The 20,338-nt window shown below is 45.3% G+C and overlaps 2 protein-coding genes across 4 annotated transcripts in view; both read right to left on the bottom strand.

Annotated features, from left to right (window-relative positions):
* The window catches only part of LOC142591036 (uncharacterized), a 256,522-nt gene that overhangs the window by 153,980 nt on the left and 82,204 nt on the right, over positions 1 to 20,338 (bottom strand). The window lies entirely within an intron of this gene.
* Positions 1 to 20,338, bottom strand: part of LOC142591035 (uncharacterized) — a 77,203-nt gene that overhangs the window by 47,208 nt on the left and 9,657 nt on the right. Inside the window, exons 2-3 of the mRNA XM_075703409.1 lie at positions 19,623 to 19,864; positions 17,709 to 17,793 (exon numbers count right to left, since the gene is read on the bottom strand). Of these exons, the coding sequence (XP_075559524.1) occupies positions 17,709 to 17,766 (58 nt within the window). The 5' untranslated portion in view covers positions 17,767 to 17,793; positions 19,623 to 19,864. The remainder of the gene's footprint in view (positions 1 to 17,708; positions 17,794 to 19,622; positions 19,865 to 20,338) is intronic.

Raw genomic sequence — 20,338 nt, forward strand, 5'->3', positions numbered from 1 at the left:
CCGCACGCTCGCTGCCGTCGCATTGGTGCCGGTAGCCGCCGCAAAGACCACTGGGCCGAAGCCTTCCCTCGTGTATTCCCCGCGTCCGCGTACCGAGCGTGCAGGTCTTTCTCGTATGGTTCGCTGAATGTAGCGATATGGGTTTGTTGGTCGGTCATCATTGATAGGTATAACGCAAAAAAACAAGGACACAAGAAGAAACGGAGACAAGCGCTTGGCTTCGCCTTCCTTCGTTTCTTCTTGTGTCGTTGTTTTGTTGCGCTATACAGACACCTTTCAACGTTTGGTGGGGGCCCTGACCCACGCCTGCCGCGGTTCTTGGTTGTACTCGGGGTGCATATTCTTCGGGATATGGTCCAAGTAGATATGAACCCGCAGCTCCTGGTTTATCTCCTACGGTTTCCGGCTGGGAGTTTGGGGGTTGTAACCCAGGGACATCAGTATACTGCAGCCCGTCTTGGTCGTAGAGAGGCGCGCCATTTGCCTGTTTAGCTGCGCCTTGGCAATTTTTTCTAGGGTGTTATCCAAGCTGATCTGCAGGAGCCGAGCCGTACTCGTAGTCTCCATTAAGTCCGGCGCCGTCTTGTAATCCCGTCTGATCCACGTGTTGGCCTTGGTGGTGTCAGAGACCTGCGCGTTGAGTTGGGCCGCAACGTAGGTGATGTGACTGATCGCGAACGACTGGACAAGGCGCACGAGACTGTCTTTATGCATGCCTGCCAGTCGTCTCGAGACTCGGTGTATGAGACGGATAGCGTCCATTGCCTTGGTGGTAAGCTTGCTGATGGTCTCGTCGTTGCATCCGCTCTTGTTTAGCAGCAGGCCCGGGATCCTGGTCGTGGGAACTTCGGTGATGCGTTGCCCCGATGCAGTCACGATCTTGCTGCGATCGCACTCCCGAGGGGGAGCGCATTTTCGTCCAGGTTGTAGCGGTGCGAGGACGAACAGCTCGGATATGGCTGGCGAGCACATGAGGCCGGTGCCGTCAAGGCGCTTCTCGATAGCGGTAACCGCTGCTTGTAGCTGTTGCTCGGTGCTGGCGTCGGTACCGCCGGCAGCCCAGAGGGTAATGTCGTCGGCGTAGATCGTAAGCCGGAAGCCCATCCTTGTTACCGCCCTCGGTGCCCCAGTCATGATGAGGTAATGACAATAACCTTCAGCAAAGACAATGGCAATGGCGAAATTCGTCGAGCGTCCCCACAACACTTCCCCATCTGCAATCGGCTGCTTCGGGCGAAAGCAACAGACTAATGAATGGACGCAATGTTTTGCGCAATGTCAAAAAATCAATTCAACAAATAACAGGTCATGCAGCACATATATTATACCGTATTGTTTGTGTGCTTTATAGCGACACTTGGCGCTATAGATGTCAATGCATAATCAACAGGCACCATCTGCCGTTTTACAATAAAGTCACAGACTCAGCATACGGTCAATTATTGCGGTAAGCAGGACTGCTAAAGATTTACCCTATCCCATGGCCTACCCACCTACACTAGCGAGCGAATCTGCAGGAAAACATTTCTGAAGACTGCCTGTTGTATAAGCGCCTGCGCAAAGCGCTCAGTAATGGTTGTTACACTGAAATTCCGCGAACGGGAAACTTATTGCGCAAGAAAGAAAATTATCAATCACTGCGAAATTTCAGTCATAAGCAGCAGCTGCAAATATGTACACTTTACCAACGGAACATAGGAAGATAGTTTGGCGGCTGCATCTTCTTGCGTGGGTCTGTGGCTTTAACTGTTGTACACTGTATATGTCCACTTAAGATGCCCAAATCTCGAAGGCAAGCATCAATACACGACGGAAGGCGGCCTGATAACTCTCATAATTCACAGAATGGAATATAACGTTCTGGCACCTCCTGTTTTCTGGCGTGGCATATTTAGTTATTAAACAAACTTGTGTGTCATCTTTTGATACCACTTTATGTAGGAGTGGCTAAATGAATTTCTTGACCGACAAAAGTAAGATACCGCCGCATAAGTCTTTCAGCAGTGTTGTGTTAGGATCACAGTGATGCGTTCCTTAGTTAAAAACTAACCAAAGTAAAGCTTTAACTGCGTCAACCAGTATTGAGAAAGAAATCCCGACATGAATGTATTATCACGTCCAAAGACTTCAAAAGGCAAAAAAAATCATTCACGCGATTTACCGAGACTAAACCGAATTGTCCAACCAGCCTTCATATGGGTCTTTTATCAATTTCCCGCGATCGCATTTCATGTGCAGCGCAAGAAATTGTCTTCCAACCTCACTTTCTGAGCAATCCTTCCACGGCCTCTGCTACGTTGGGGTTCGCGCTTCATGAGCCTTCACAAACACCGTGTACATTGTTACTTGCTCAGGTTTGCGAATGAATTTTACTCATTTATTACACATGCCGACGCACTGCACGAGCACAGGATCCCGTACTTCATTTTTCCACGTGTATTGGCCGTGGCATGCTTAAACGACCATTTTCCAGAACTCATCTCTCCAGGAGACTCCACGGTATCGGGTTCAGCATTCAATCGATATGGAGACACAATCTATTTCTATCGTCGAATCGTGTTATGTATGAGGGGTGTACCCCAGCGGGAGTCCTCTTTCACTCTTTCCTGCGAACACTCGGCGCCACCGTGGGTTGCCGCCAACAAGCTTGCACGTGGTCTCGGACATTCACTGCGCACCGCTACGCGTGAACGCTGAGAAACGCGTCGAGTGGTAACCCGGCTCCTCGCTCGTACATTTATGTGCTACATCACATGGCGTTGCCTAGATGCCAACACTTGACTTCTGAAACGAGAAGCGTGGCGGACCGGTTCCTCCTAACGCGAAGAATTCCTCCCTCGCTTGCCATGTACCCAGTGGCACATATTCACTGTGTCAAGTAGGCGAGAGCTTCATTGGAGAGCGGCACATACCCTGTTCATTCAATGCGCATCTCGCTAATGCATAAGCCCAAAAGGCATTCGTTGCGAAGCGGCACACACCGAGTGCATTTGGCGCGTAGCATCCTAAAGCGTCGAGTTGTAGTCTTTAAGAAACCCTTGTGATGTGGGTTTGATTCCCCTGAGCATCAGAGGAAGGTAGAGCTTTATTCGTCATTATAGAGTGACAAAGTACCAGTGGCACATACCTGTCTACATGGGTTCTCATCTTAGACGCTCTTTTAAGTACTGCCCACACCTACTGGCACATACCCAGTGCCCCAAGTTGGCAGCAAAGCAGTTCATTCAAGATCCCCACAGACCGCGTGCCACATACCCAGTGCTGCTAGTCATTGCAAAAGGGTTTATGCAAATTGTGGTGCCAGTGCAGTCTCACATATACAGCGAGCCATTTTTACCCCAAAGAGGTTCGTTAACAGCGCCAAATATGCACACATTTCTAAATATATAGTCACCTTAGTTGGTCTGATGGTTGGCTTTGAACCCCTCTAACCATTCGAACATGGATGACCCAGCGACGGAGGTATGGAGGCAAGTGGTTACATTGAAACACGTATATAACATAAATAGATAGATAAATAGATAGCGCAGTGAGAAACGCGTCAAATAACTATGTATTCTCATCCTATAAAAGATGTTATCGAAAGTTTTAATATGGTGGTTGCCATACAATAGCTGCACTTTTCGATTGCTCCACCATCCCTACAATAGGCCACAATGCTGCCTCAAATCACTCCGCAGAGCGCGTGTACAATATGCTCAATGTCGCTCTCTATAGACTTTATTCGTTCATGTAGCACGGCACTCGCCCTTCACAAATATGATCAATTGTGGAATTCGTGAACGGGTTCGCTGAGTTTTCATCGTGTAATTCCAGCGAGTCCTCGTAAGCCTAATCAATCTTGGACACAAAATCCTCATCAACTTGTTTGTGATTCGTGGTGCTTTTTTTACACTCTTCCGAGACATCAAAATGTCGCAAGAGTTCACGCCACATTCCTTATGTTCCGTATGAGTTCACACCATTTTCCGTTTGGTGCCTTCATACACTTTCGTGCGTATGCAGGCACCATGTCGTCTAGACAGCCCAGCAGTGACGGCCCTCTTATGGTTCTCAAGAGCTCTTAGCAGATTTTATTACCTTCCATTTAGCAACGGTTGGAAGGACACCGTTTACATTGATTTGTTTTTAGTCGCTGCTAACTGCAGTGATCACTACTAAATCCTACTAAATCAACAGCCATTGAATCAGCAGCCAGTCGTGCATACGGAGCGCCTACGTAGCGACACTTCTTGGAGCGGCACGCTCTGCGGAATCTTCTGCAGAATGATGCCAGAGTGTAAAAAATACTTGCTCTTTAAGAGTGATGCTATCTCTTAAATCTATCTTTTTCTTATCCATGAGAAAACAACGTGGTGGTTGGTGCTTAGGCTTTGTTCAGTACTGATGTTTTGAAGGTTGTTATATATATAAATTTTTTAACCGTGTGATGGCTTCTTGCTGTAAGTCGTTTTCGTGGCTAAAATTATTGTGTAGCAACCGTCCCTCACTTGGCTGTCCCCACTCCTCGGAAATTCATTTTGTCTCACCGTGAACATCATTGCCTGTTGCTCTGGAAATCCAGTTTACCTCGTCGTGCATAGCCGTGGCGGTCATTGCGCCGTGCTTCCCTGACTGGGGCGCCACCTCCACTACTCAGAAAGGCTGCCTATAGTTTTTATTAAAGGCAGTGAACTCTCCATTCTAAAGCTGTCAAAACCTGTATTCCTTGCCTCCATTAAACCGAGCTGCCAACAATTGCATACACCATGACTAAAAATGAACAGATTTGTTTCTACGGTTGCATGGAAATCCGCTTCATTTACATAAGGATCAATGAAAAGTTGGACATGTGTGACAAAGAAGATTGGCAGGCTGAAAAGCCCTATTGCCATCGCGTGGCTTGTACCCAGTTCGTTAGCTGGCTGCGCCCTACCTGCTGTTGCCGCGTTGGTCGCTGCTTCTCTACGACCCGAGTAAACCCCCTTTACAATTGGTGGAGCTGCTGTGTACAACCGGAATTCTGGAACCTCGCAACCGGACACTGCAGCCTGTCTTCAGTATGCCGGAAGAAGGACCACTGTAAGCACAACCCGCTGTCCCGGTGACTACCGTGGTCTGCCCCGGCCCGTTGCGTCAACGGGACCCACCCACCTTCAGTGGTACCGAAGCCCATGACGTAGAAGACTGGCTCGGTGACTACGACCGGGTGAGCATCCACAACCACTGGGACGACACCAAAAAACTGAATTACGTATCGTTTTATTTGAGCGGTGTCGCCAGCGTGTGGCACCGAAACCATGAACATGATCTCACGACGTGGACCGCCTTCAAAACTAACTTGACGGAGGTATTCGGGTGCCCCGCCGTTCGCAAGCTTCGCGCCGAGCAACGTTTGCGCAGTCGTGCGCAACAGTGCAGGGATACATTTACAAGATATATACATGATGTTGTCGACCTCTGCAACCGCGTTGACGTCACAATGGCTGATGCCGAGAAGATCCGCCATATCTTAAAATGCATTGAAGACGACGCCTTCCAGATGGTGTTGGTGAAAAATCCGGCGACAATCTCTGAACTCTTCAGTCTCTGCCAAAGCTTCGACGAACTCCGCAAACAACGCATAGCCACCCGCCAATCTCCTCCTCAGGCGACTTCAATGTCGAGCTGGGCTGTTCACCCGGATAACACGTCGCTACTGCTACAGATCAAGGAGTTCGTCCGTGAAGAGGTGGCTCGTCAGCTTTCTCTGATTCCCCTTACACACGGCCAGTCGAATTCTCCGTTGGCGCCCGTTCTCCAATCTGTCATCAAGGAGCAGGTAGCCGACCACATTCCACCTTCTCTCCAGCAGGCTCCGGTTGCCGCTCCCCTGACGTATGCCGAAGTCGCTTCGAGGCCTGCTCCACAGACCTACGGTCCCTTTTGCCCGCCTTTGCGCCCGCCCGTATCCGCTCCAGTCGGGCCACTGGTGCAGTATGCACGACCTCAAGATCATTCGCGCACGGAAGACGATCGCCCGATTTGTTTTTATTGTGGCCGCGCTGGACACGCAGCACGTCACTGTCGCCTCTTTACACTGAACGTCCCCAACAATGTGCGTCCATATGCGCCACGTTTCCAACAACACCGCAACTATTCGAACACCTTTGAATCTCCTCCTGTTGTCGACACCGCATTCTCCGTCGCTCGCCGTTCACCTTCTCCTCGCCGCCGCTCGCTTTCCCCCATGCACCGGCATCGGAGCCCTTTGCGCCAAGAAAACTAAATATCGCAGTTCAGGAGGCTAGAACTGCGGTGCCAGCGAAATGTATAAGGCCTCACACTTCCCCGAAGAACGTTATTCAAGTCGCAATAAGGAACATTGATGCTAGCACTTGTCGACACCAGCGCTGCACTTTCAGCGATAGATGCTAGTATTTGCCGCAAGATACGAAAAGTGACAACGCCGCTTTCTGGACTGTCTCTTCGAACTGCCAACGCGGAGCACATCGAGCCGTCTGGTGCCTGCACTGCTCGTGTCGTAATTCCGGAGGTCCTCTGTATCATAGAATTCATCGTGTTGCCATCATGTTCACACGACGTCACATCAGGTTAGGATTTCTCTCCACTCATCATGCGATCATTGACTGCGCCCGCGCCGAAAACGAGCGGTTTCAGTTTTCGACCGATATTATCACCTACCATAAGGACCATTGTCGCAAAATCTTTGTTTCTGAAGACACCGTTATACCTGCCTTATGGATTTAGGTGCATGTTAAAGATCCCCAGGTGGTCTAAATTTCCTGAGTCCCCCACTACGGCGTGCCTCATAATCAGAAAGTGGTTTTGGCACGTAAAACCCCATAATTAAACATTAAATTATTCTCCCTTGCGCAAACAAGACTGATCCACGATCGTCAGCTCAACCATGCCACTCCCACCCCCTAAAATTTTCACTCGCACATACAGCATGCGGTGCGCGGTCACGATATTATCGCTCTTGGACTTTATACGGAACACGACGGCGACGGCGACAGCAGGAATGCGCCTAGAGTGTCCTTATAGTTGCTATCGCAAAAATATAATAACCTTATCCGGCAACGGAAGCATCCCATGGTCCATTACTTTCCGCAAAATAAAAAGTAACAACATTGAAATTTCACCATGCGACAATTAGCTGCGCCGCAACAATCTGTTGTTTCTTTTCTTCCGTGGGGGTGGGGGGCCGGGAAATAAAAAAAAAGCTCAGGGAAAGCATGTTGTTCATAATCGAGTGCCTATTTTGGGCACCTCATTTGGCTATTGAAGGCATATTGAAGGAAACGTGAGACGCTTGGTCCACAGAGAGCCATAGGCATATTGCTCGGTATTCTACACCCACGAGAAAAAATTTTGCTGAGGGTGCGCTCAAGCGAACGTGTCGCAATCCGTCGATTCCGCGCAGTGATGCCGGGAAGTGACAGTGTAGTGTTTCTTTTTCTGGTCTGCTAGCCAGAAAGCGGCCAAAAATCTGCCAGGCGAAAATCCACTCTGCCAGAAAAAAAAAAACGAACGCGCACCGAAGTACGCCCAGTGGTGGTCGGGGCAACACGAGCAAAACGCGTGCGCTCTATCTGGTTCCGGGAGCATGAGGGTGGTGTGAGAACAAAAAGTATGTAGAAGATCAATGCGTCCACGCGAATAAAAGTCAAAGTAGAAGAATAAATAAGACCTGAGTTCCCTTTGCTTGTTTTAGTGTCTTGGCATGAATGCTTTGGCGCAGGTGAAAATAAATGCTGGTATTCTTTTCTGTGACACACCGGCACAACTGAACCATCACAACGTTTTGTCTCATCGGACCTCGCTGCGTGCTTTTACAACTTGCCAGATACTGTGTTGATTTACCTTGTATCGTTGTATGATCCGATGCGTGACTTTAGGAAAGTCAATGCAGCTTTCGCGCCATTGCAGCTTTCGCGCCATTGCAATGCAGCTTTCGAGTGGGAATGGAAGCACTGCAGCCGCCAACATGCTTCAAACACATTTTCGTTTTTGGATGCAGATATTCATCGGATTCGCTACGTGGGAAAACCTGATCGACGTCGCCCATGCGCATGTGCTGGCTATTCCGGCAGCAAAGGTTGGAGGTACCAGCTCGCCCGACCGGTCGACTGAGGACCCGTTCCACTGTGAGGCCACTGAAGCCTTCCTTCATGCCAGCGAACCATGCCTCACCGAAGCGCTGTCATTTCCGGCTGCCAAATCGACAGACGCATCAACGCCGGCACGCTTTAAAAGTAGCTGGAATGGCTGGCGCCACTTCAGTGGGAATGGAAGCACTGCAGCCGCCAACATGCTTCAAACACATTTTCGTTTTTGGATGCAGGTGAGAACAGCACCTCAACTTTTCTGTAAAAAGTCAAACAATGTTTGGCTGCTAGTGCTTCCAGGCCCACAAGTATTGTTCCAATTAGCATGTGAATGTGTTCTTGTTTCCAAGTTGTTATTTATGTCCGGCAACGTAGAGCTAAACTCTGGGCCCCCTAAAGAAGACCCTAGCCTGTTTAACAAGGAGTTGCTACAGCTAGTTAAATCTCTACACGACAAAATTGATTCTAAACACGAAGAAGTAATGACTGCCTTGAGTTAAGTCAAAGAGGCTCAATATTCAATGGAGCAACGAATAGCCGATATCGACAACAGGCTCTCGGCTGTTGAACAATGCATTCGAACATCTGAAGGCCAACAGGGTGAAAGCCTCGTGCCGCAAGTGGTCGTATTGAACCAACGGCTCAACGAGTTTGAAGACCGTTCACGTCGCGAAAACTTAATATTTCATTGGGTAGCAGATAGCGCTGCGGAAACTTGGGCGCAGTCAGAAGAAAAAATTTGCTCGGTTTTAAATTCAGCATTAGGCATGAACCTAAATAAAGGTGATGACCGCATTTCCAGAGCACACAGACTTGGCCGTTTTATCCCCAACAAGTCCAGGCCAATTATTGTCAGATTTTTATCATCTAAGCTAAGGGAAACGATTCTTTCTTCTAAAAGTTAGCTAAAGACAACTGGTGTTTCCGTAAGTGAAGATTTTTGTAAGGCAACTAGAGCGGTCAGAACTAAACTGTACGACTTTGGCAAAGAAAGCGGTCAATTTTTCACGGTGAAATACAACAAACTATATATCAACAAAAAATGTTATATTTACTCTCCTGATAACGACAGTGTCTGTGAACTTCAATTGGGCAATGTTCCCTGCACTGTTGAATTATCATCCACTGCTACTAATCACCATTCTGACGCGTCTTTTTCTTAACAGACATTAGGCACCGGCCACGCAGCCAACCTTGTCGTGATTTCTCTTTTTTATTATCGAATGTGCGAAGTGCAGTTAATAAACGTGACACTCTAGCATCTATTTTCGATTCATGTGCCGCTGACGTGGTTGTATTGACGGAGACTTGGTTGACCGATAAAATTCTTAGCGAAGAGCTGTTCCACTGTGACAAGAATTACGTTGTTCACCGTCATGACCGCAACTTAAAATCAGGCGGTGGTGTTTTAATTGCCGTCGCCGACAATATAGTGTCTTATAGGATTCCACTTGCGTCGTCTTTAGAATTGGTTTGTGTGCGTATTGTCATAAACCACCAAAACACATTGCTTTGTGCGTGTTATCGGCCGCCAAGCGCACCATCTACTTTTTGCGATGAACTGCATGACACTTTGAATTTTCTTGTCTCAAAATTTCCACATTCACCGTTATTCCTTTTAGGCGATTTTAATTTCCCCAGAATAAGGTGGACTTCGGTATCGCCATATGTTGTCGGTACGTCCACAGAAAGTCAATCTTTCCTTAACTTGTGCCTGAACTTTAATCTTACGCAACTTGTTTCTACGCCAACTAGAGCTGGCACTACTTCATCTAACACTCTAGACTTGATCCTTGTCACTGAACCAAACTTAGTACATTCTTTAACTTGTGTCCCAGGACTAAGCGATCACTGTTTTTTGCATTTTTTTTGTAACAGGCCCCGTTAGATGCGAGAAGAACAATGCAAAATTTATTAGAGATTATGCGAGCGGGGATTACACTGCAATTAATAATGAGCTTGCAGCATTCATTGATGGCTGTATACCAGAATTTTTCAGCCGTACCGTGGAAGAAAACTGGAACTTGTTTAAAAACAAAGCCACGTCCCTTGTCGCTAAATATGTGCCATTGCGCAGACTTTCTGGAAAGAAACGCTCTCCCTGGTTTTCCACGAAACTAACAAGACTGTCAAACAAGAAAAAACGCCTTTTCTGTATTGCAAAACGCTGTCGAACATCTACTCGTTGGAGTGATTATTCTAGTGCACTGCATGCTTATCGTACCGCATTAAAAGAAGCGAAGGATGTTTTTTTAATACCTATCTACCTTCACTCCTTTCTACAAATCCCTCACAATTTTGGAGCACTGTTAAAATAAACAAGAAAAATATCATATCTCTTACAGATACGAATGGTAACACCATGAGCAATGCAGAATGTTGCAATGTCCTAAATGACACTTTCGCGAAATCTTTTTCCATTTGCTGTGTTGATACAGTGCCGCACATGCGCAAAGATTTTTTTCCCATGGATCCACTTGTTGTCAATTTTGCGGGGATTTTGAAGTTAATTGAAGATTTAAAACTATCGTCTTCCTGTGGTGCCGACGAAATTAATTCTAAATTTTTGAGGAATACTGCTGTCTACTCCTCTATATTTTTTATGTATCTTTTCACCCAATCTATCGAGTGCTCAGCTTTGCCCGCAGACTGGAAGGTGGGGAAGGTGGTCCCTCTGTTTAAATCAGGTAACCCGCATTCTCCTCTCAATTACAGACCCATTTCACTTACCAGCGTGCCTTGCAAAATCCTTGAACACGTAATATTTTCCAATCTTGTCTCATTTCTTGAATCCAACTCTTTCATCACTTCATCTCAGCATGGCTTTCGCAAAAACTACTCCAGCGAAACACAACTAGTATCGTTTATACATAACATTTCTTCCTCTTTAGACAAAGGCCAAGTCATTGACTGTATCTTTCTAGATTTTGCGAAAGCGTTTTACAAGGTGTGTCATCACTTACTGCTTCTTAAACTTAGTACTCTTAATATTTACCCTAATATTCTGAAATGGATAGAATGTTTTCTCAACAACCGTACCCAGTTTGTAACAGCTAACAATTCCAAATCCCCGCGCTGCGCCGTGAAGTCAGGTGTTCCTCAAGGCTCCGTCTTGGGACCGTTATTATTCCTAATTTATATAAACAACTTACCTGCCGAAGTTAATAGTTCTATTAAACTTTTTGCCGACGATTGCGTTCTATACCGTGAAATAACTAATCAGCATGATAACTTTATGCTTCAGAAAGATCTAGATAACATTTCAAGGTGGTGCTCACAATGGCTAATGTTCTTAAATACGACTAAATGCAAAATTATGTCTGTCTCACGTCGCTCGAACTCACCAACTCCTTTCGGCTATATTATCAATGAAACCAACCTTGAGCACGTGACTTCGTATAAATATCTTGGAATCCAGCTAAATAGTAATCTTTCATGGCATGCGCACATCGAACATATCACGAACAATGCAAACAGATCTCTTGGCTACATTCGCAGGAATTTCTCAAAAGCCCCACCCCATTTGAAGTTACTGCTCTATAAAACACTAATTAGACCGAAGCTAGAATACGCGTCATCTGTCTGGGACCCTGGTCAAAAAACACTAGCAGATACCATTGAGTCAGTTCAGAACTGGTCAGCACGATTCATCCTTTCTAATTATTCCCGCACATCTAGCGTTTCTTTAATGAAGTCGAACCTTGGCCTTATTAACTTGCACATTCGAAGAAAAATTTCCCGTCTCTGCCTTTTTCAAAAAATCTTTTACCAAAACAGCTCGCTTAAACAAGACTTAATTTCAGAGCCTTCGTACATGTCGTCGCGTCTTGATCATCGGTTTAAAGTGTTCATTCCTTTCTGTCGCACAAATGTTTTCTGACTCATTTCTGCCGAAAACCAGTGCCCAGTGGAACCGCCTTCCCCCCTCCATCGCCTGCATCGAGGAGGCATCATCTTTCAAGACTGCAATAACTGATTATCTTTGGAATTTATCACCTTAATACTAATAATTGTTTGAGCATGTATTTTTTATTATTATTGTACCCACCCCCCTCTGTAACGCCCTTTTGGGCCCTGAGGGTACTGTAAATAAATAAATAAATAAGTTTACGGAAACATTAAACTCAGAATGTTCCGGAGTTGAAAATCTAAAACAGGACTTCGGAAATGTCAATGCACCTTTCGCATGAGAAGTCTATGAGAACTTTGTACCCGTAATGTTTCGGAATTAAAATCCATACGCTCCGTCTATACCGCGGCCTTCGCGAGATGCCGCGACGAACCCGCTCGCCATGGAAGCGCCCTTGAAACTTCGTGCTCAGATGGGCTCTTTGCGTTATGATATGTGACTCCCGATGCACAGACGGCGCGAAATCCATCCCAATTTCGCAATGTCCACACTGAGGACATTCTAGACAAAATCCAGCATGAGTTCCGGCACCGGCGGCGCACTACAGCAAAAAAAAAAAGTTTCGGTGGGGGGGGGGCTGAAGCCACATAAGCCCCCCCCCCCCTGGCTACGCCCTTGATCGAGCACCTTCTCCTTGGCTTTGGCTTGGGAAACAATTTCAGCAAGAGTCCTAGGCGGGTAGCGTTTCAATCCGGGGAAGCGCTCCTGCTTTACCCAACGCATGAGGAACCGATTCTTTTTCTCCTCGGGCATGTCCGGTGAAGATCTTTTCGGTGAAGATCGCAAAGTTCTCGTTCTGAAGTTGTACTCAGGCTTCTAGTATAGCTTCGGTGCTGTCCTTGCAAACGACACTCTTAAAAGTCCGCAGGATGCCGCTTCAGAACGCATCATATGTTGTCAGGTTCGGCTTACGGCTCTCAACCAATGGTCTGGCGGCGTCTTCTAAGCGAAGTATACATGCCACACCTGGTCGTCGAAGTCCCAGTTGTTAGAAGTCGCCATTCGTGCGTAGGTCTCCAGCCAGGTTTTCGGGTCTTCAGACAATGATCCATGAAAGGATGGTGGCTCCCGAGTTTGTTGCAGCAGAATGGGGGACGCTACGGCAGCCATGGGGGTTGCTGACTTCGGCTTCATTCTTCAAGTCTTTTCGGGAAGAGGTCCATATTCCGATAGCAGCGCTTGCTGCATACGAATCGCTCGCTGGTCATTGGCGACGTTGGTATTGTCCGGAGATTTCGGGCTTGGGTAGCGGCTTTGCGGGGGCGTTCGGTAGATCAACGCACTAGCACCTCCATCAGATGTCACGTAGTAGTGCCGGTGAAGAAAGCAGCAAATCTGGGAATGACAAAACTAGCCTTTTCTTGGGCGAATCTAGGGCCTCAAATATAGGCTACGCTCAATGAATGGTGATAGAAGCGCGCGCAGTAGGCGATTGTCGAAAATCTGGTCTGTTGGTCAAGCGCGTCTTCTTTTATACATGAGTCATCGAAGGTTCTAGAGTAATCGGTGGTACGCGCGTGTCTTCCAGGAAGTTCTACACAATTCGCATCACACATGCATTCGGATTGCACATGCTTCGGGGCCAACAGAACCATTGATAACATTCGAGAAACATCCGTTACATGCGAGCACGTTCCGTGCTGAGCGATAACATTTCTCAGACGGTGAAAAGTCCGCACTAAAAACAATGCATCGTAGTCTATGAGCTGTCAATGCCACGCGGAAATGACTTTGCTGTGGCCATAAGACTATGCTTTAGTATTTTAACACCCAATTCCTAACGAATATTGTTTACACGAAGAGAGAATCGTCCTCTAGGTGCAGGTCCGTTATGAAACATTATTGCACATGTCACGTAATTTAAGGCTAACTTTGACGGATGTGCTTGGTGTGCATTTACTTTAAGGAAATACGTAAAACTGAAGTAGGACTTCTGATGTCGAGTGACAGCTCACTAGCTTCTACAGGGAGAGTCTCTACAGGACTTGTCCTGAAGGCACCGGTCGCCAGGCAGATACCTAGGTAATGGATAGCGTACAGCACATTTAAGGCACTAGAAGTAGCCGCTGATGTACTATGGCCCCATTATTTAAGCGCATTCATATAAAGCGTTTATGAAGGTTCACGCGCCATATTTATATATTTATTTATTTACCATAGCTTGAATGCCCGTCGAAGGGCGCCTAGTAGGAGGTAATGGACTCTAAAGAACAGAGAAAACCACGCATTGAATAAACGGCTACAAAAGAACGATTGCTACCTCTCGATACCCAATGCTGCGGGCTAAAATATTTTTAAAATGTTCACTGCTTTAAGGCATTATTCCTGAGGTACCTGAGGTGTGAAAAAGTGTTAACAAAGAATAAATGAATTGTTATATACACAAAACAACTTTAGCATACATCCTAGGTTGAGAAACTCAAAACAATGCCGTCATTTCTTACATCACAATGGTTGGGAGTCTCGTGGTACTGCAAAATGGACAAAAAGCAAAGGCAATGCTCTACGTTCTTGTATTCTTGAATAACATGTGACCAAACCAACAGCACTAATAACCATGAACCCAATTTTACGTCTCACTACAGTGTGCATACTAAAACCCAGTAAAGTATAAATATACATTCTTGTACACATTTCATTTATAACTTAGTGTGCCATTTATAACTTATAAAGTGTGCTACTGCACAAGCAAGTATTTACTAAAGAACGTTACAAAAAAGTATAATGCGCAAAGCAAGAAAAGTAGAAATAAACACGACACAGCAGTTCATTCTGAAAATGCCCTGACGTAATGGACAGAATGCAAAAAAGCATAATACGCACATCAACGGAAACAAAAGCGCCAAAACGGCATCATTCATTTATCATTGTTCAATTTTAACACGGTTTGGGAACTTTTTTAGGCCTCCAAACAGGAGGATAATTTTACAACTAATGTTTTGCATACATTATTAACAAGGAGCAATCCGCCAGTCATTACAGTACATCAAGAAATAGAAACACGAAAAAAATGGCAGCCTGTCACCTAATCGACAGTAGATGTAAGCATGAAATGGCTCCTCGCAAAGCAAAATGGTTGGGGGTGATTCTAGCTGCAATCTTCAAATCGTTGTAGTGTATGTTCGTAATAGCACACCCCACCACACGTCTTCATGTCGCGTAGAAGTGGTCGGCTACAAATCTGCGCTCTTAGGTAGGTGTCCGCAGCACGCCGAACGTTGCCGGCTTGGTCACGCAGCGTGACGCCAGCTCTCAAGGGGGAGCAAAACCCGCACCGCGGAACTCACGGACCGATGACGTTGAAAAGGGGACATGCGACTGCCTCAGCGCCAAAATATGACAGTCAAGTCTATGGTGCCCTGTATCTCCCTTGTAAACTTCGCTATTGGAAATGACAAATAATACTTCAGCACACAAGAAATAACACCTTCAGCGATTTCCTGAACACACAGAAAGAAGAAATTGGTAGCTATATTTTTTGTAACTAGTTAACTTGTTATTTGTGCAACTTATAGCGTATATAATGATGTCCTGTACAGAGTCGGAGGCCAGAAACCACATTTTGTGAAGTTTCCACTGGCTGTCAGAATGATTCGGTTTGCATCTCGCTACGATGTAGGGATGCTCTTGCTCGGTTCTTGTCTTGAGTGCCTGGATAATGGCTCTGCCTTTTCACTCAGGGTCACATGAAGGAGTTAACCGGAGTTAAAAGCATTTCTTGTTGCTAACAGCAGAGTCCTTACTGTTATAGCGAAACAAGGAAAGCAATGCGTAGTGGCAGTCAAAATACGCACTAAACTACAACCCACTTCAACAATTTAAACATGCGTTTACCGGAATACACATTGTGTTGCAAAGGTGAAGAAAGAACTCACCATTGGCTACACGTAGCCTTAGAAAAAATACAGAGGAGTCCTCAAATACCTTAAAAACTAAATTATCGGTTTTAACGTGCCGAAACCACTATCTGATTATGGGGCACGCCGTAGTGGAGGAGTCCGGAAATTTCGACCACTTGGGGTTCTTTAACCTGCACCTACATCTAAGCACACGGGTGTTTTAGCATTTCGCCGCCATCGCAATGCGGCCGCCATGGGTGGGATTCGTTCCCACGACCTCGTGCTCAGCAGCCCACCACCATAGCCACTCAGCAACCACGGCGGGTCAGTCCTCAAATAACATGACTATAAAATATTGTCACAGTCAAAGTATTAGCCTAAATTGCAAAGGACGCGAAATGTAAAAAAAAAGATGTAGATTATTTGAACGCAGAATGGTTTCCGTGAAGTTTTGAATTCTTCCTTTTAAAGAAAAAGAACTCAGAAGAAACAAATAAGCAAGAAACATGGTGACTGTAAATACATAAATACTGTACAAAATACAACGGATTTGATCTCTAAAACTTTAGTTCAGCATCTAACATATTTTCAGGAGCAGCACATGGACCAACATGACTATTTGAAATGGCCTCTAGACGCTAAAATTCAGTCATGTCACTGGTGTCCAGATGGTCTGTTTTCTTGCGATATCAGCTGTCCAATAGAATTTTGCGTAGCTTCAGTGAGCTGGCTTGAAACAGCACTCATTGCATATATGGGATGGTCTTGGAAGAACCAAGCGCGTTTTACTTACCCGGGGATAGTCCAGCCAGTTTATAATTTGGAGCCCCATTTGGAGCAGCAAAAATGTCGTTCCGGAGCAATTTAAGAGCAACCACATCATCATTCTTGACGCAGTTTTGAAGCAGAAAGATTATTTCTTTAGGAACATCTTATGCACTACTGCGGTAATCTGCAGCCATTTGACGAAGGATGTTATTGCTGTGCAATCAATAATTGCAGCTCAAGAGTGAAGCAAAAGTAAAAGCCAACAGCGGCCAAATAAGCTTGCCTTCCTACGGACGGTGCACTTTATGTTGCGAGTAATTTTACTCAGGCGTCACGAAATAAAAACTTGAATGTTTAATATCGATTTGTGTGTTTGAGTACGTAGTGGCATATGCCTACTAGAAACATTGCATTCCCATGAGAACGCGAAAATACGGCACTTTTGGATAGTTGGTACAAAATGGAGCTTGAGTGGGTGCGTTCAGAAGGAGGTAAGTCAAATAGCAGCAAAATGGCGCAATTGGGCCACCACTGCTTACCTAGTCAACTGTCATCGGTATTTGCAGACGTAAATGTATCAAGGACTCCAGCAACAATACAGCGGAAGTTTTTTTTGCATGGATCTTTGGCAAGCACATGAATGTAAAAAAAAACATGATTTTTCATTAAAATAGTATAATGAAATGAAGTGTCTTCTGTTGCCTGCTAAATGGAGAAATCGTTGGGAATGTTCCTAATGCTCGCCATATTGAAAAAAAGATTCCGTGCCATTACACTCTCTCAAGGATGCTTCTCAATTTATGCTTCTTTAATATATTTAATTTAGTACTTTACTAAATTTATTCGAAGAATTTATTATGATATATGTGCGCAGTACTGAAACGATTGTATGACGAAACGTCCTCGACGATGGATAAAAAGGTATGCATTGAATGGGCGTAATGTCTTTTTGTTTGCAACGTACAAATAGGCCTTTTAGTAAGTGAGTCCTAATTTTAGTTATTCATTCCTTCCTATATATGAGCATAAGTACAATAGTGTGGTCTAAAAACAACTTAAGGAGCCGTGCATAACAATTCAGTCATAGAACATTTCACTTACATGCCGTGTTCAGCGAAATTTTTGATGTATATAGCACAATCATCAGCAGCAGTGCCATATTAGTTCTTTGTTTCACCAAAATATTGTGAAGAGAAAGAATAACAAAGGCCTTCAGTGTATAACTCTGTGGGGTGTTCGGAAAAGAAGCAATTATTTAGTCGAGGTAGATTAACATTGGAGCGAGAACTTTAACATTGACTGTTCAAATGTAATCAATGAAATATTTGTCAGCAAGAAAATGCGATGTCTTGAAGCTCTTAACTAAAGGCCGAGCCAAATGCGGTCTTTGATAGCTATGGTTATTTCTGTTCATAGATCACTTAACTCTAACTTGCACGGTGTTGCTTTTTGAAGCACGTTTAAGTTAAACCTGAGTGGCACTGCCAATTTAGGCAAAGCGTGTATACACTCAATGCTTTTATTTGTACGTTTAAGGATGCTTATGCAGTTGTCGACAAGCAAGTGAAGGCATTTTTTATATTTTTTCGGAGAAACTTCTGTTATATTCGCAAACTTTATTCATCAGCCTACCTTCATATATAGTTTCCTAATCCTCGGCATGTGACATCACACTGCTCCTGTATTGGCTTGCTGATTCCGAATTGTGCTGGAAAATTTCCTGATCTCATCACCCCACCTAATTTCATGTCGTCATCGACTGCTTTATCGTTCCTTTCTCACCGTTTCTGTAGCTATCTTCCGTACAAGTTACATGGCCTGACCAGCCGACAATTTCGACAATCTGTGTGTCAAGATAACCGACACTCTCGACACAGAGTGTTGCGTGAAATAAAATTTCCTGCGACAATATAGGCTCGGGAAGTTCATAGATACGGGCGTGAAATTCTATGAATGAAGAAACGAGATCGGAGAATTCATCGAAGGGCTTGCGCAGACTGCGTGTTCAAGTGCAATACTGATCGCTGATGATTTGAAAGAAGATTGTTTAACTGGTTAATTGTTAGATAGGATGAAATTGTGAAACTTGCCTAGGTGACAGGCGTGGCGCAAAGGTGGATTAGAGTTAGGTCACCACTGAAAGGTCGGATTCGCTTGCGATGCAAAAGACGCGGCTTTCAGTTGTTTTTTGGGCCTTCATTTGACAGTTTTCTGTCCAGAGAAATTTCCAATTGTTCGTTTTCTTAAGACCCAAGACTTCAGAAAAGAGAGCTTTGTTTTAAAGTGTTAAATGTTCATTAACGAAGAAAGGATTCTCTTTTGCTGTTGAGAGGCCAATATCACTCAGGCAGAGTCTGGCTTTCCATGCTTTTGCGACGAGCTCAGCTTCGTTCTCGAGCAGAAGCGGGCGATGATATTTTTATGTTCTCTTTTTATAGGAACACGATGAACAACTTCGAAGTCAGTGGCTCTTACCGGGCAGCCAATTTCGTTGCCAATAGTTTGTATGACTGTCGCACAGTCCTCTTCTTGTGTGCAAGGAATTCCCTTAATCTCGACGTTGTTTAGTCGAGAATATTTCTCCAGTTCGCCAACTTTCTTTATGAGAGTGTTGTTGTTTGCCTGTAAAGCTTTGTTTTCGGCTTTTAGCTCTTTGTTTTCGGCACTCAGCTTTTCGACGAGTTTGTTTAGAAATTCCACGCTAGTTTCCAAACTATCCGTTCTTTTCGTAAGTTCTACGACGTCTATGCCCGAACTGCTTGCCCTCAGCAGAAATTTCCCAAAAATGTCATCAAGAGAATTTTCGCTTACGTTTCCAAGCTTGGATTCAATGTCATTGATTCGTTTGGCCAGCTCCGAATTTGTAGGCATTGTTCACCGACCAGACACGGAAGGCCGCCCGAGACGACGCAAGCTTGGCAGTACAAGTTAACAAAAGTTCAGCAGCAATGTTCGGCAGCCGCTGCAGCAATATTAGAATCACAAATGACAACGACACATACGCATATCACTAACCTGCGGATGCAAAGAACGTTGGTCAGTGTGCGTTCCTGTTGCCACAAGCGCTGCCAGAATAAGGTGCCTGTACCACTGCGCCTCCTTTTATAATCTTCTCCCGGCGGCCTGGTGGCGCAAGCCCAACGCTGGCTCCGATAGGACCGAAGATTCTTGAACGGCGCAGCTGCTGTAGGCCGGTACACACGTGGAAGCAGATAACGGGACGTTGGTCAGGGGGAGTGGAAGACGATGACACAAGCCTGCGGATGCAAAGACCACAGATTATATTTGTGCAAACATTACTTGAACCACTAATTGTGCAAATTCGCGAGGTACTTCATGATAATACGCATTCAAATTACCCAAAGATCAGGTTCGATGACATTTTCCCAAACCACACGAAACTACTCCCTAACGGCCTCTTAAACGCCATGTTGCAAGACCACCTAAGCAGCCTAGAAACAAACGTTATCATTGCAACAGATGCCTCACAGTGCGAGGAAAAAGCTGGCATTGGAATATTTTGTCCTGCACTCGACTGCTGTTTTTCTTTAAGGTTGCCTGATTTTGTGCCTATTTTTCTGGCCGGGTTGTTAGCAGTAATCCTAGCTTTACGTAAATTAGACATTATGATTACAACGGCTGCCATTCAGACTGACTCCCTTTCAGTATGCTCTTGCCTTACCGCTTCTAATGAGTCACCCATGCTAAAACTCTTCCACTTACTAGTTCCA

The sequence above is a fragment of the Dermacentor variabilis genome, chromosome 8, assembly GCF_050947875.1.
Source record: "Dermacentor variabilis isolate Ectoservices chromosome 8, ASM5094787v1, whole genome shotgun sequence".
Classification (NCBI taxonomy): Eukaryota; Metazoa; Arthropoda; class Arachnida; order Ixodida; family Ixodidae; genus Dermacentor; species Dermacentor variabilis.